At 39.8% G+C, this 12,524-nt stretch overlaps 1 protein-coding gene across 1 annotated transcript in view; it reads right to left on the bottom strand.

Annotated features, from left to right (window-relative positions):
- Positions 1 to 718: 718 nt before the first annotated feature.
- The window catches only part of PKN2 (protein kinase N2), a 54,235-nt gene continuing 42,429 nt past the window's right edge, over positions 719 to 12,524 (bottom strand). Inside the window, exons 9-22 of the mRNA XM_066325168.1 lie at positions 11,612 to 11,755; positions 11,397 to 11,472; positions 10,892 to 11,066; positions 10,525 to 10,654; positions 9,943 to 10,079; positions 9,780 to 9,855; positions 9,607 to 9,698; positions 8,466 to 8,642; positions 7,823 to 7,885; positions 7,651 to 7,727; positions 6,163 to 6,305; positions 4,820 to 4,927; positions 3,198 to 3,278; positions 719 to 3,117 (exon numbers count right to left, since the gene is read on the bottom strand). Of these exons, the coding sequence (XP_066181265.1) occupies positions 2,914 to 3,117; positions 3,198 to 3,278; positions 4,820 to 4,927; positions 6,163 to 6,305; positions 7,651 to 7,727; positions 7,823 to 7,885; positions 8,466 to 8,642; positions 9,607 to 9,698; positions 9,780 to 9,855; positions 9,943 to 10,079; positions 10,525 to 10,654; positions 10,892 to 11,066; positions 11,397 to 11,472; positions 11,612 to 11,755 (1,683 nt within the window). The 3' untranslated portion in view covers positions 719 to 2,913. The remainder of the gene's footprint in view (positions 3,118 to 3,197; positions 3,279 to 4,819; positions 4,928 to 6,162; positions 6,306 to 7,650; positions 7,728 to 7,822; positions 7,886 to 8,465; positions 8,643 to 9,606; positions 9,699 to 9,779; positions 9,856 to 9,942; positions 10,080 to 10,524; positions 10,655 to 10,891; positions 11,067 to 11,396; positions 11,473 to 11,611; positions 11,756 to 12,524) is intronic.

Below are 12,524 nucleotides of genomic sequence, written 5' to 3'. Positions count from 1 at the left end.
CAGCGTGAAAAGAAATGGCCGCGCTCTGGATTAATTTTCGGGCAGCCCTGAGCCCTGGGGGTGCTCCGGGCCCGGGGCGGGCTCTGCTCACCTGCCGAGGGGCCTGAGGGAGAAGGCAGCACCATCAGCAGCTGCATTCCCCACGCACAAGTGCAAGGGCAGAACATCTTCAACCGTTAATCCAGTGGCAGTTCTGACTACACCCTTCAAACTGCAGCCACCCCTTTCTGGAACGATTCAGCCAGGTGTGATGTGAAGTGTCTGTCACTGGGCAAAATGGTCACGTAAAATTCCATGTGGCTCGTGAGGGTAAAGAATTCTGTTCTAAATGCACTCACTAGAAAGCTTCATCCTCTCGACTGTCTAAAGAATGAGCTCAGTGTGGGATAGGTGGCTAGAGACTGTGGTTGTTACACAGCTCGCTAAGGAATGGTGATTGGGAAAGAGTGTAAAGAAGCAGGGGCCAGGAGCGGGGCTGAGTTGACTCCCCCTGCCCTCAGGAAGCCCAAGGAGGGAGAATGCTGAGTCGAGCAGGCCAGACTCCAGCTGACCGGGTCTGTGCCTGTTGGGACTGCTCCGAGGCAGTCTGTCATGTTCCTTTCTAAAGAAAACCAAGAGACTGGGTCCCCTCCTGATGGTAAGATCTTTTCTGAAGTTACCTGTGGAGAAAACATGACCAGCCACTTCAAGAAACAGCACAATCATGTTTGCAACACAATTTACAAATTACTCTATTTAGAACTTTAATTTGTGATATTAATGACTGCAAAACACTTAGAATGACATTTGTTAAAGGCACATTTCATTTAATGCATAGTGTACCATTCTAAAATATCCTAATTTCCTTACAAAGTGCTTGAGCAGCCACATACAGATAAAGTATAGCAAAATATATTTACAATCTAGGGTTTAAATCTTAATCTGCCTAAAAATATTTAAAAAACTACAGAGATAAAATTAGTGCTTTTTTCAGCTTAACTGGGTGAACATACCCTGCCCTCTAATTTTTTCTAATTTTTTTTTTTAGTGATTTGCTTAGATTAAAAAAAGATTTCTGTACAAGATGTAGTTACAAAAAGGTATGTTTGAGGATACTTTCATAAGTATTAAGCACCCTGTGAGATGCTTGTGTATATATATATATATATATGGGAACCAAAAAGGGCAAGCTGACTGTACCTCAAAAGTATTGGTTTCAGCTAGATACAGGAACATGATTTGTTTCTAATCAATACAGAACCTGGAAAGAAGGAATGCTGAGGAGTTGAATCACTTCCAAATGTGATTTGCAGCAGTGGGGAAGGTGCCTGCCCTATTCCTTTGGAGGGCTGGCCTGATTTAAACCCAGTAACCATTATTTTATTTTTTTCTCCATTAAGCCTCATCCCTGCCTAACCCTGCAGGTCTGTCCAGCATAATGATTTTACACCACCACCTTAGCATTGCATACTCCAGTGGTTTGTGTTTCTTCTCTGAATTAATAAAATTACCAGTTTTTTAATTTGAGTGTGATGCTCACTGCCTTAGCCCATGAATAGCAAACTCCTGGCCAGGATGAACCTGTGAGGTTACGGTGCTGAATAGTGCTGGAGGTAAGGACCACGTGGGAAATTTATTTTCCAAGAATCAATGTTTGCCCACATAACAGCAGATGCCAAAAATAGGTCTTGATTTAAAAATACACACAGTGTCTGGTCTAAATTACTTTTCAACTTTTGAGGTACAGCTTTTAGTGTTAAGGGGTTTATAAAATATACACTGTTTTTATCAAAAATATTTATACATTCTATTACAACATATTGCTTTTTACCCTCAGTAACTGCCAATCCAGGGGCTGGAGGTCAGTGGCCTACAGGGATACATTTTTTTGTTTACTTGGCCACTACGCAACATCGGTGAAGTGGTACAATTAAATTACTTGCCTGGAGGTAAGAATACATTACAACTCCCAAATATACATGTTCACAGCATGTATACATTGAAAATCCTTATGTTTTCTGAGCGATACGATACTGTACAGCAGACAGAGGAGGATGGAGGGGGTCAGATACGGACTGGGAACTTCTCTGCCCCCTCGGGGCACAGGAAAGGCTCGAGGTGAGTATGGAAGTGGCTGGGGCTGGGCCTTGTGGCTGCTCCACTCTGGGGTTACACTGAGCAGCCTCCTCCTTACATTCCTCATCCCAACCAGGGCCTTAAGCTGTGCTCAAGGAGCTTGAAGGCAAAACTGTTTGGCAAGTGACTTTGGTAAACTCTCCGGATTGTTCTGGGTTTTTCTTTGTAATGGAAGCACTTACACAGTTGTTGTCTCAAAGGCAAGGTGTTTTAACGTTTTTCCTAATAAATACCATAGAAAATTTACAAAACAAGGCATATCTGTTCTTAATATCATTATTTTAAGAACACAAGATGAAGGTGTACGTAGAAATGTGTAGTTTTAAAGACTGCACAATATTTAGCTGAAATCATTTGCCTTCTCTGACTAGAACCAGGTTCTGTGTGAGTGTCACCGATATCCCAACTTACTTCAATGTGGCTGAGTGGAGATTACCTAGCTCAAAGTCTGCTTTTCCCACTTAAGGCAGATACTTTAAAAAGCAGTATTATCTGCTGTGGAAGAGTGAGAGAAACTGTACAGATCCACGTGCACCCATGTGCGGGAAGTTCAACACAGCCTGGGTTCACCAACTCAGCTTAGGAATGCCATAGACCTGCTTTCCAGTGCTCAGATAAAAAACAATATACAAAGAGGCCACTCTTCACAAGAGTGTTAAAACAGTACTTAAAAGGATCTTCATGTGATTTAAAAAAAAACAGATGCTACAGGTGGCACAGAAAGCAACTGAAGGGTCGTTATTCTTCAGAGAGGCATTCTTGTGAGCCAGTCAGCTGGGGCTTCACAGTGTGTGGAAGTTAACACCAATCAGCAATGTAATCAAAATCTCTGAACATTTCCTGCTCTTCTTCTGAAAGTATCCTTGGTTCCCGAGGTGGAGTGAGGATAGGTGCTTCAGAGGTAAATTCATCATCAAAATTACTAACATCTTCTCGTCCTCTAATGGTGGGTACGAAGGGAGGCTTGACTTTCTTGGCCAGTAATGCATGCCAATCTATTTGCTGTAAAATAAATGAACTTACATTTAGTTTCCCGTATTTACTCCTTTGTGTCCTTACAAACAATACTAGTTTGTACTCACCCTGAAAAAGTGATGCTTTTTCACATCCTCAGCATCTTTCTCTCCAGCTCCAAGACGCCGCTCTGGATTTCTTCGTAGCAGCTGACAAAACATGCAGAGTTTCAGTGGAGAAATTCAGGGGGAGAGAAAGGAAGGAGGAAGGATGAGTGTTACTGTGTAAGAGCCAACACCAAGATGAGTTGGACAGTGAAATTCATACTGCCTGACCTATGGGCAGTCCTTGCCCCTTGAAGAAATGGACAGATGAAGCTTTTAGCAGTGCTCTTTCAGCCTGCCAGCAGTTCCAGCAGCAGCTAAGCCAGGACCAGTGCCAGAGCAGACTCATCTGTCTCCCTGCAGAGCTGTGCTGCCATGTCTTGGTATTGGAGGTGATCTGGGGCAAGTGCTCAGCAGAGAGGGAGAAGTTCCTCTTTGCTGGTGAGGGTACAGATTTACATAAGCCAGTGGTTCTTGCTCAGAGAAGAGATCACCCTGCCGTCTCAGTGCTCAGATCCTTCACAGCAGTTGTACCAGGAGAGGGTTCAAGCTGCTTCACCACTCAGCCACTTTCCACTAGGAAAGGGTTTCCAAGTTATCTGCACAAGTTTGATGCTCCCCCCTGAACTGTACTGCAGGGCCTAGCAGCAGGGTAGGGTTGATATTCATAAGGCAACCATCAAAAAATAATATCTACTATATTGTGAATGAAATTCTGTGATGGAAAGAGGATGCACAGAGCTCCAGCTAGTAAATTGCCAGAACCAAGTTCTTACTACATGTATTGTGTGTGCAATGTAGCAGCACCCTGTCCCCTGTGGATATTTGGATGAATTTTCACAGCAAAAATATCTTCCCCAGGTCCTGTCATAAAACTGTATTCTGCTTTCTTTCTCTAGGCAAACACTCTCTCCCTGGGACTAAGCAATCATTTTAAGTTACTAGGTATTTATGCTATTAGATAGTTATGTCACAGTAGTTACTGTGCTACAGCACATTGCTGAATGGGTGCTAAGCTGATACTCAGACATTTATGTGAGAGGCTGATTCCAAAGGCTTTAGAACTACCTCCAGTACTGCCTTTCTGTCAGCCGTGGTAAGGTGCTAACTTAGATTCAACTGCCTTCCTCTGATAGGCAAACACATCTCACTAAGGAATAGCACTAACAAAGCATAACCAAAATCAGCTATTCCTTGCCAAGAATGGGACTGCAGATGCCATGAGTGCAGTGTTCCCTGCCCCAGCTGGAATGAAAGCAGTAAGACTTAGAAGTCTTTGAATTAAAATATTCATGTGACAATGCTAATCTACCAAATAGGTCAATGCAGTAGTGTTCAGCTAGGAAAAAAGAGCTGAACTATTCTAGTTAGGTGAAACTAGGAAACTTAGTTCAGACAAAAAATAGAATCTTAAGTGTTTTACACTTTAAAAAGAAAAACTTCCTCCTGATAAAGTGGGATGGCATAGATAATTTTCATTTCAAGTGACAGGCAGCATGACACAACATAAATGAAGCAAGTCTGAAATTTAATTGTAAAAAAAATATAGAAAGTGCAGGTTCCTAAACTATTTTGTTCCTCACAAAAGTAATTGTTGTAAACAGGACAAGAGGGAGATACTGTAGTAGTTATTAAAATGCTCTTACCCGTCTCATTATTGAGATGGCTTCTGTAGAGAGAAATCGTGGATATCTTACTTCATCATTTACAATGCTGTCAAACACCTCCTCTTCATCATCTCCAGGGAAGGGAGACTAGAATGAAATAATTAAAAAATACTATAAACAGGCTTAAAATCACAATTGAAAACAACATAAACTCAGCTGAATATTTGGAGTTAGACACCCTGAAATGAAGTCTTCTTTCCCAGAAACAGATACATGGCTTTCCACAAGGAAGAGAGAAAAGGCAAGTTGGTATTATCCTATAATTCCTACTGTGTTTTTAAAATGTACTTTTAGATGTAGGAACACCTGAAACTGAGGTCTTCTTTGAACTCAGGGTGTACATGGAAATTATCTATCAGCTGTTCTTTGGGGTAGCTTCCATTCACAAATAGTGTGGTCGAGACTAATTTGTTTTTGTAAAATCTTTAGCATGTTACAGCTCAAAGGTTTTCAAACTGTTTTGAAGTGGCCTGACAGATGTAGATGACACTGTACAAGCTTTCTGTCCTTTTTTACCTGAAAGGAAGTGAAAGTAAGTTAAAATTATCATATCTTCTTTGAAAAAGAACAAAATTATGAGTTTTTAGCATGTGTGCTAAATCACTGTGCCACCTGGGAGATACTATTACAAAATGGACCAGAAGGTAGAGCAGTATATGCAATGGCAAATAAACTTCTCAACAGTGATTTATTTATACCAGCTCATTTACATGGGACTGTGGTTTTCTATTTTAGTGTGTTTGGCATAATCTTTCATGCTATCCAGTTTTATGTGTTAAAGTTCACTTCTGTTCAAGCTACGGGAATTAAGAAGTTTATTTTTTCCCCAAAAGCACTTGAAAGCAGAAGACTGGTATTGCTGTGCACATCCAGATTTGGTAACAGATGTGTCCTGGAAACCTAGCTCCCCCAAACTGTATGTACAGATGTACTGTGCTCTTACTTGGAGACACTGATACCAATATGCCATTACTGGAATTTAAGACATAATGATGTAATTAAAAATAGAGTAAAGCAAAGATCTGTTACAACTTGTTGGCATCTACAATTGCTGAAAATTTAAGCTCCAGACATGACTTGCCAACTTCTCCAGTGTTATAGCAGCCAGTATCAGGTGAGTAGCTCACTATTTGACACTTCTTTTTCTTGATGACACACATTAAGATGCTCACTGTCAAGCTGGGTATGCCTATGCATGCTGTGTAATGAACACTGATACTGTGGCAGGTAGGGCATATGAAATGTTAACAGGCTGGTATCTTGAGCTTCGTAACCTTTAAACATTGCTTTTTATGACTGCACTGTACTTTACTAGAACTTACCTCACCCACCAGCATCTCATAGATAAGAACACCAAGACCCCACCAGTCTACAGCTCTTGTATAGGAGGTTTCTGTCAGCACCTCTGGAGCCAGAAATTCCGGTGTGCCACAGAATGTGCTTGTTCTGTCTCCAAATCCCATTCCTGAAAGTTACAGATAATGAAAACCAAGCACTATTTTCTGCCATTCCACAACTTATTCCTCCAAGCAGAACCTCTCTGCAGAGCAGCTTCCACTGATACTGCAGATCCAGGGCCTGTCTGCTGAAGGCTCAGACCAATGAGATAAAACATTCCCTCCTTTGTTTCACATGTGCTTCTGCTCAAATTTCTCTATCCCTCGCTATATGCAATGAGCCAGATTAAGGTTCCAGTTACACCTCTGTTACCCACTTATCTTTGTTTGGAAAGATACAATCTTATGCTCCATTTCTACCAGTTAGCAAAAGAAAGTGCAGTGCACACTACTTAAGCCAAACGTGCCCCTCTGGATGCTTCTGTAGTGCAAATCACATAGTAAAGTAAAACGTGGAGTGTAGTGGAAGAACATGGAGTAAAACAAGCCCTGTGGATTTGCCAGAGGGACACAGTTTGGGACATCAGCACCACCAGGCCTGATGTGACATGACAAGGGGAGCTGCTGCAGAAAACTTGAAAATATAATTTATTGTAGCAGTCAGTAAATGAATGAGCCTTCCTTCTAACTTTGTTTTGTCATTTACAGAACTTATTTGTAGCTACCAGTCACAGGACGTGCCCTGGCACTCAGGTTTGAAGACCTACTGAATTTATCAAATTTCCTCTTAGGCTACCTAAAAGGAAAACATATGGAAGACAGGCTATATAAACTGAAAAAGGATTTTTATTCACACAATGGGTTTTGAGAAAAACACTGTAACAGCTACTTCTATTTGGTATTTGCCAGTAGTGAGATGCTTGAAAGTAACTTTCTTGGCTTCCCTTTTGAGATAATCTCTCAATTTTAGCTGTAGTATACTTTGCACATTATTTCCATATACTCAGATTTTCTGCTACTGAGTTTCTGCAATTGTTTCTGCGCTAAGAAAATAGATAATGAATTCGTAAAAACGCAAGAGCTCAGGATGGTTTATAATGGCACTTGATTTTGTTGTTCAGTATCAAGATGTCTAGAATGAGGAAACCACCTAATGCTTTTTCTACTCACTTGTAAAATGCGCAGTGTGCCTTGTTAACAAGCAGAGGTGTGATGAAGTAAGAGTCAGAATAGGTGATGCTCACAACTGACAAAAAAAAGAACAAGGCAATTCTCACATGCTCCTGATACTTCCCTGCTAAGGAACTTCCTCCTATCTCCACATTTGTATGACCAGAGATGTATTTTTTTTCCCTTCAAATGACACATGGTAAATAGACCCTATACACATCTGGCAGTCAAAACACTGAAGGAACAGTCAAGAGTAGGACAAACTATGGAAATCCCCTTGAAAGAAAATTTAAGGGCCATTACCTTCTTTGCAAAGACCAAAGTCAGCAATTTTCACAAAGCCTTCTGTGTCCAGCAATAAGTTATCCAACTTCAGATCTCTAAATGAATATTTGAGAAGAAAATTGCATCACTTGATGTTTCTTCAATACATTTCAGAGCAGCTGTATTTCATCTGCTGGAAATGACTACTTACCTGTACACTATTTTGTGCTCATGTAAATACTGAAGTCCAAGAACCACACACGCAGCATAAAATCTGTTGAAAAAGTTAAAATTTCAATGAAATTTTGTCTTGCTTTTCAGAATGTGAAATCCATTATTATCAAATTTTTTATGAACCATCCTTTTTAGATTGCCAATTGCATTTTTGGGTCCAGATTAGTTTTATACAAGGCCAGAGTTTTAAAGCCAGATGGCAAAAACACTTAGAAGTTGCAGCTTTCAAACTGTAGCCTGTTTGCTTGGGCTGGAGGATAAATTTTCTGTGCTGTTCACTGCTGTAGCATTGATGTTTTTCTAAATCGGCTTATTCTTTCCTTTTTTAGCCTTATCTATGATTTTAACTCTTCATTCAGCTTTTTAATGTAATCTCAAACAGAAGTATTATAAAAATTCAATACTTGTATGTAAATTTTGAATTCAGTGTAGATTCAGGCACATTAAACCTGTATGTCTTCTTCTAACAAAATCAGTTAGAATCTCCAACCCCTTTAAAAACTTAAGCAGCATTTCCTGGAGTGGCATAACGTAGTGGCATGTGGTGATAAAGCCCTTAGTTCTTACCCACTGAGCAAAGAGCCCCTCACTTAATGCCACAGGAAGGGAGAGATACTCACACTGCTCTGGGTTCAGAGAAGACATCAGTGTGAATGTGCATCATCAGGTCCCCACCAGCAGCATATTCCATTACAAAGCATACGTGATCTTTGGTTTGGAAACAAGCAAAAAGGTTCACCAAGAAGGGATGTCTTACGCTATTCACAGTTTCAAATATTCGCTTTTCACACATCAAGCTGCAAACAAAATTAGAAATAGTATAAAGCTCAGTGCTGAACCACAGCTTTTCAGTTTTCAGAAATTACTGGTATTTTATACTTGGCAGGTTTTTTTTTTGCTCTACTACTCAAGATAATATAAGAACTTTTTTTTTTTTGTTCAAGAGAGATATTTTAATAGTAGGATTTCACAAATTTATATTTAGCTTTCTATAAAAATTGTGCCCTAACAGTTTCCTTCCAAAGGATTACATTATAACTATGCATTGATATCACGTGACATTAATTTCAATCAATTTTTATTTTAATTGTTTACAAGATGTAAAGTGAAAACCCAGTGACAGTATTACAGATATCTATCTACAGTAATTTCTGGTTATTTCTCCTTAAACCAATTGTTTAAGTTGTAGGTTATTATTAATACAGCTATCCTTCCTGCAAATTAGTAAGTTTTACACTCTTAAGCAGCTGTAATACACCTTCTTGCACTAAAACCAAACAGTTTTGTAACGGGCCCTTCACGTCCAAGCAAATAAAAAGCCAAACCAGAACCTGACTGTTGGGTCAAAAAGATTGAAAAACACTCAGCAGTGGAGAATACCAAGGGGAAATATGATGGACAGAGCCTGACAGTATGTTACAGGTTCAGAAATAGCAACATAGGTTCTGCCAGTAAAGCAAATAGTCGCTGTTATCCCCTAATGTGATGGAAGTAATTAGAAGTAATTAGAATAAATAATTGCAAGAGAACATGAAAATAAAAAACAGGATCAGCTTTAAGTCAGAGCTGTAGTTCAGGCATAAGAAGGGCATTAAACCAGGAATTACTCTGCTCCCTCCTTGTCCCAGACCAAAAATACACATCTACAGCAGCCAGCTACAGGGAGATGACAATGGATTTTGTTCTTCCACTCAATTCAACAACTCCCTGGTAGAGCACACAACTGATTTATGGAATCCACGTTATACTGTACAAACTGACCTGTCTACTTCATCACGAGCCACAATATCTCCTTTCTTTAAGGCTTTAATAGCAAACATCTCGTTTGTGTTTTTGTATTCTGCCAACAGCACCTAAAACAGAGGAGATAAATTTAAGAGCTGTATCTAGTGTTTGATAAAGCCTTGATACTTAAACAGCCTTTTGCCATTTACCTTTCCAAAATGTCCTCTGCCTAGTACAGCGCAGCATCTGAAATCCTTCAGACTGAACTGAAATCTTTGTTGTGATCTATGTAAATAAAAAAAAGTCACAAAGTTGCTAGCTTGTTAAAGAAATATTATTCAGATCAAAACAGGAAAAACATTGCTTTTTTACCTTCTATCTTCAGGCTCTCTGGTGTTGGTGTATTTCATGTCTGAATGGGGAACATCAGACTCACAGATTATTTCAGGCTGGAGTTTTGGAACAATACTATTTCTGCCATTTTCAAAATCAAAAGCTGTTACTTCATCCTGTGAAGAACATGAAACCGGAAATTTTAAAACTGATTGTGAAGGCAAATGAATGCAGAAATTTTACTATAAACATGTGAAATTCTTAATGCACCCATTACCTAGGCTAAAATGGCAAATTTCCAGATCATACAGGTAAGATATTAACAGACTGATGAAACCTACTGCTCCAGTCATTCTGCTCTTTCTTAATAAACCCATTTTATCCTGAATACTCTTAATAGTTGTGGAGCTCTGGCTTTTTTTCTGTGGTGGAACCAATGACGTGGAGAAACCACAGAAATAGTTTGCCACCAAGAGCAATCAGAGCATTCTACTGACACAATTCTGTGTGTGGAAGTTAAGGGAGCATGTGCTGATATATAAAGGAAGAAATCCACCATAAAGATGCCAATATTACAACCTTCTTAAACTGTATAACCCAAGATTCTTAAAAGTTACTTGCCTGAGAAGGCACATCAGGAGCCTTTATTTCAGAGGAAGATTCACATATTTCCACAAGGGAAGAAGCACGGGGTGGAGCAGGTGGAGGCTCAGGCTCAAGTTCAAAGTCCAATTTGGCTACAGGAGAGTCACTGACAAGAAAATAAATAAGTCCTCAGTGTATAGCAAAGACTATTTTAATACCTGCAGATTTCTCCTAAACCAAACCTCATGTGTGCGTATCTAGTTAAAGAATACTTTCCCACAAGTAACCCATGGAAAGGTCTGCAGCCTTGCAGCACGGCCAGACTGCAGACGGTGTGTACAGCAGGGCAGAAGCCCCCGTGCTCCTGCTGCCCTCAGGGTCCCCAGAGCTGCAGGTGACCTACCCGGCCGGCAGGGTCAGTTCAGCCAGCTGCGCGTCCACCACCGGCCCCGCGGCGGGCACCGCGGCCTGGGGGCTGAAGGTGCCAGAGTGATTCACTGTAGGAATAGCTCTCCTGACCAGCCTGCCCCAAGTGGCAATATTAATATTCATCTGAGGAGCTCTGAGAAATGTTTTGCCTATAGATATTGTGGGGAAAAAAAAGAAAACAGAGTGCAAATCATTTCCTTACTCATTACCAAAACAAATAATTAAAAAAGCTCATATGAATTAATTTATAGTTCATGAAAAACAAACTGAATCTGTCATTTTCCTTAGCAATTTCTAATTATTCACAATTAAATGCTAATGCATAATAAGGAAATCTAAAATACAAAAGATTTCTAAATACAATGCCAAATCCTTCATTATCAACAGCATTATTTGCAGGCAAACATTAGATCGCTGTATAAAAAATTTCACAGATCTGTACAATTTCTAAGCTTTACATGTTTATATTAAAGAATCACCTTGCTGTTTCGAAAATATTTTCTTCTGCCTCTGGAGTTTTGGTCTTCTTTCAATAACTGGATTAAAAAATGTAACCTGCAGTTCAAATAACGTGTGTTATAATTCAAGGTTCAGAACAAAATGCACTCTTTAAATGTTCAAGGAAAACTTGTTAAACTATTGTGCCATGTAATACTTGCAAGCATGCTCAAGTGCTTCAAAGAAACATTCTTACCTCTGCAAACAGAGTGCCCTGGGGTTCCAGATAGAGACACATGCCATGCCGTTGGTTATCCAGGAAATCTTCCAACCTCAGAAACTTTACTGCACACAAAGATCTCCAGTCACGCCAATAAACTGAGATTTCTAATTCACGTGACTATCACAGGAAACACAGACACAGGAAATCACTTATTAGTAATTGTTCTGCAAGAGTTACCACAGTACAACTGTAAGATCAAGGACTCAAGACGCAGAGATGTTATTTTAAAAGGCTGGCAGGCCTAACTAGTCAGACTGAAGCTCCCGTTAGATAATCACAGCATTTTACTTCAGTTCAGATGAGATCTCCAGTGTACAAATAAAAGAACAGGTGTAAAATTTCCTCTGAGAGTAGAAGCAGAGAGGCAGTCACCACACTTTTTGGGTCAGTCTAACAACACTGCTTGTTCAAGATGTTTTAGATCAAGCTCCGACAACAACGTTTAATTTGTGCTTAGAAACCTCAGTTTTGGTAGTTTCCATATTTTTTACAAGTATCAACTTCATTTCATGTCTGCAGACATTTTAGTACCTGCATGCACATGATGATGCAAAACCTTACAGAGTAGCTCTAGAAATGCATACACCTTCTGTAACATGATTGTAAAGAGGGGCCAAAACCAGTAGCAGGAACTACTGCAGTATCTGCTGATGTGAGTTATGTACTCTTAGAGTGTCTTACATGTGTGTTACAAAAACCTGTCTCAGAAGTGAAGAATCCTGCAATACACGTGAATCCTGCAATGTAACAGCACCATCATATGTTACTACCCGAATTCCATCATGACACATCAATTTACTGTCTACCATAGCTATGATAGGTTTTAAAAGTAGTAAAAGTCAAGAAGAAGCACCAGATTAAAAAGTAACAGGGCTTGGATTGTGCA

Source organism: Sylvia atricapilla, chromosome 9, assembly GCF_009819655.1.
Source record: "Sylvia atricapilla isolate bSylAtr1 chromosome 9, bSylAtr1.pri, whole genome shotgun sequence".
In the NCBI taxonomy this organism is placed as follows: domain Eukaryota; kingdom Metazoa; phylum Chordata; class Aves; order Passeriformes; family Sylviidae; genus Sylvia; species Sylvia atricapilla.
This window is presented reverse-complemented; position numbering and strand designations above follow the sequence as displayed.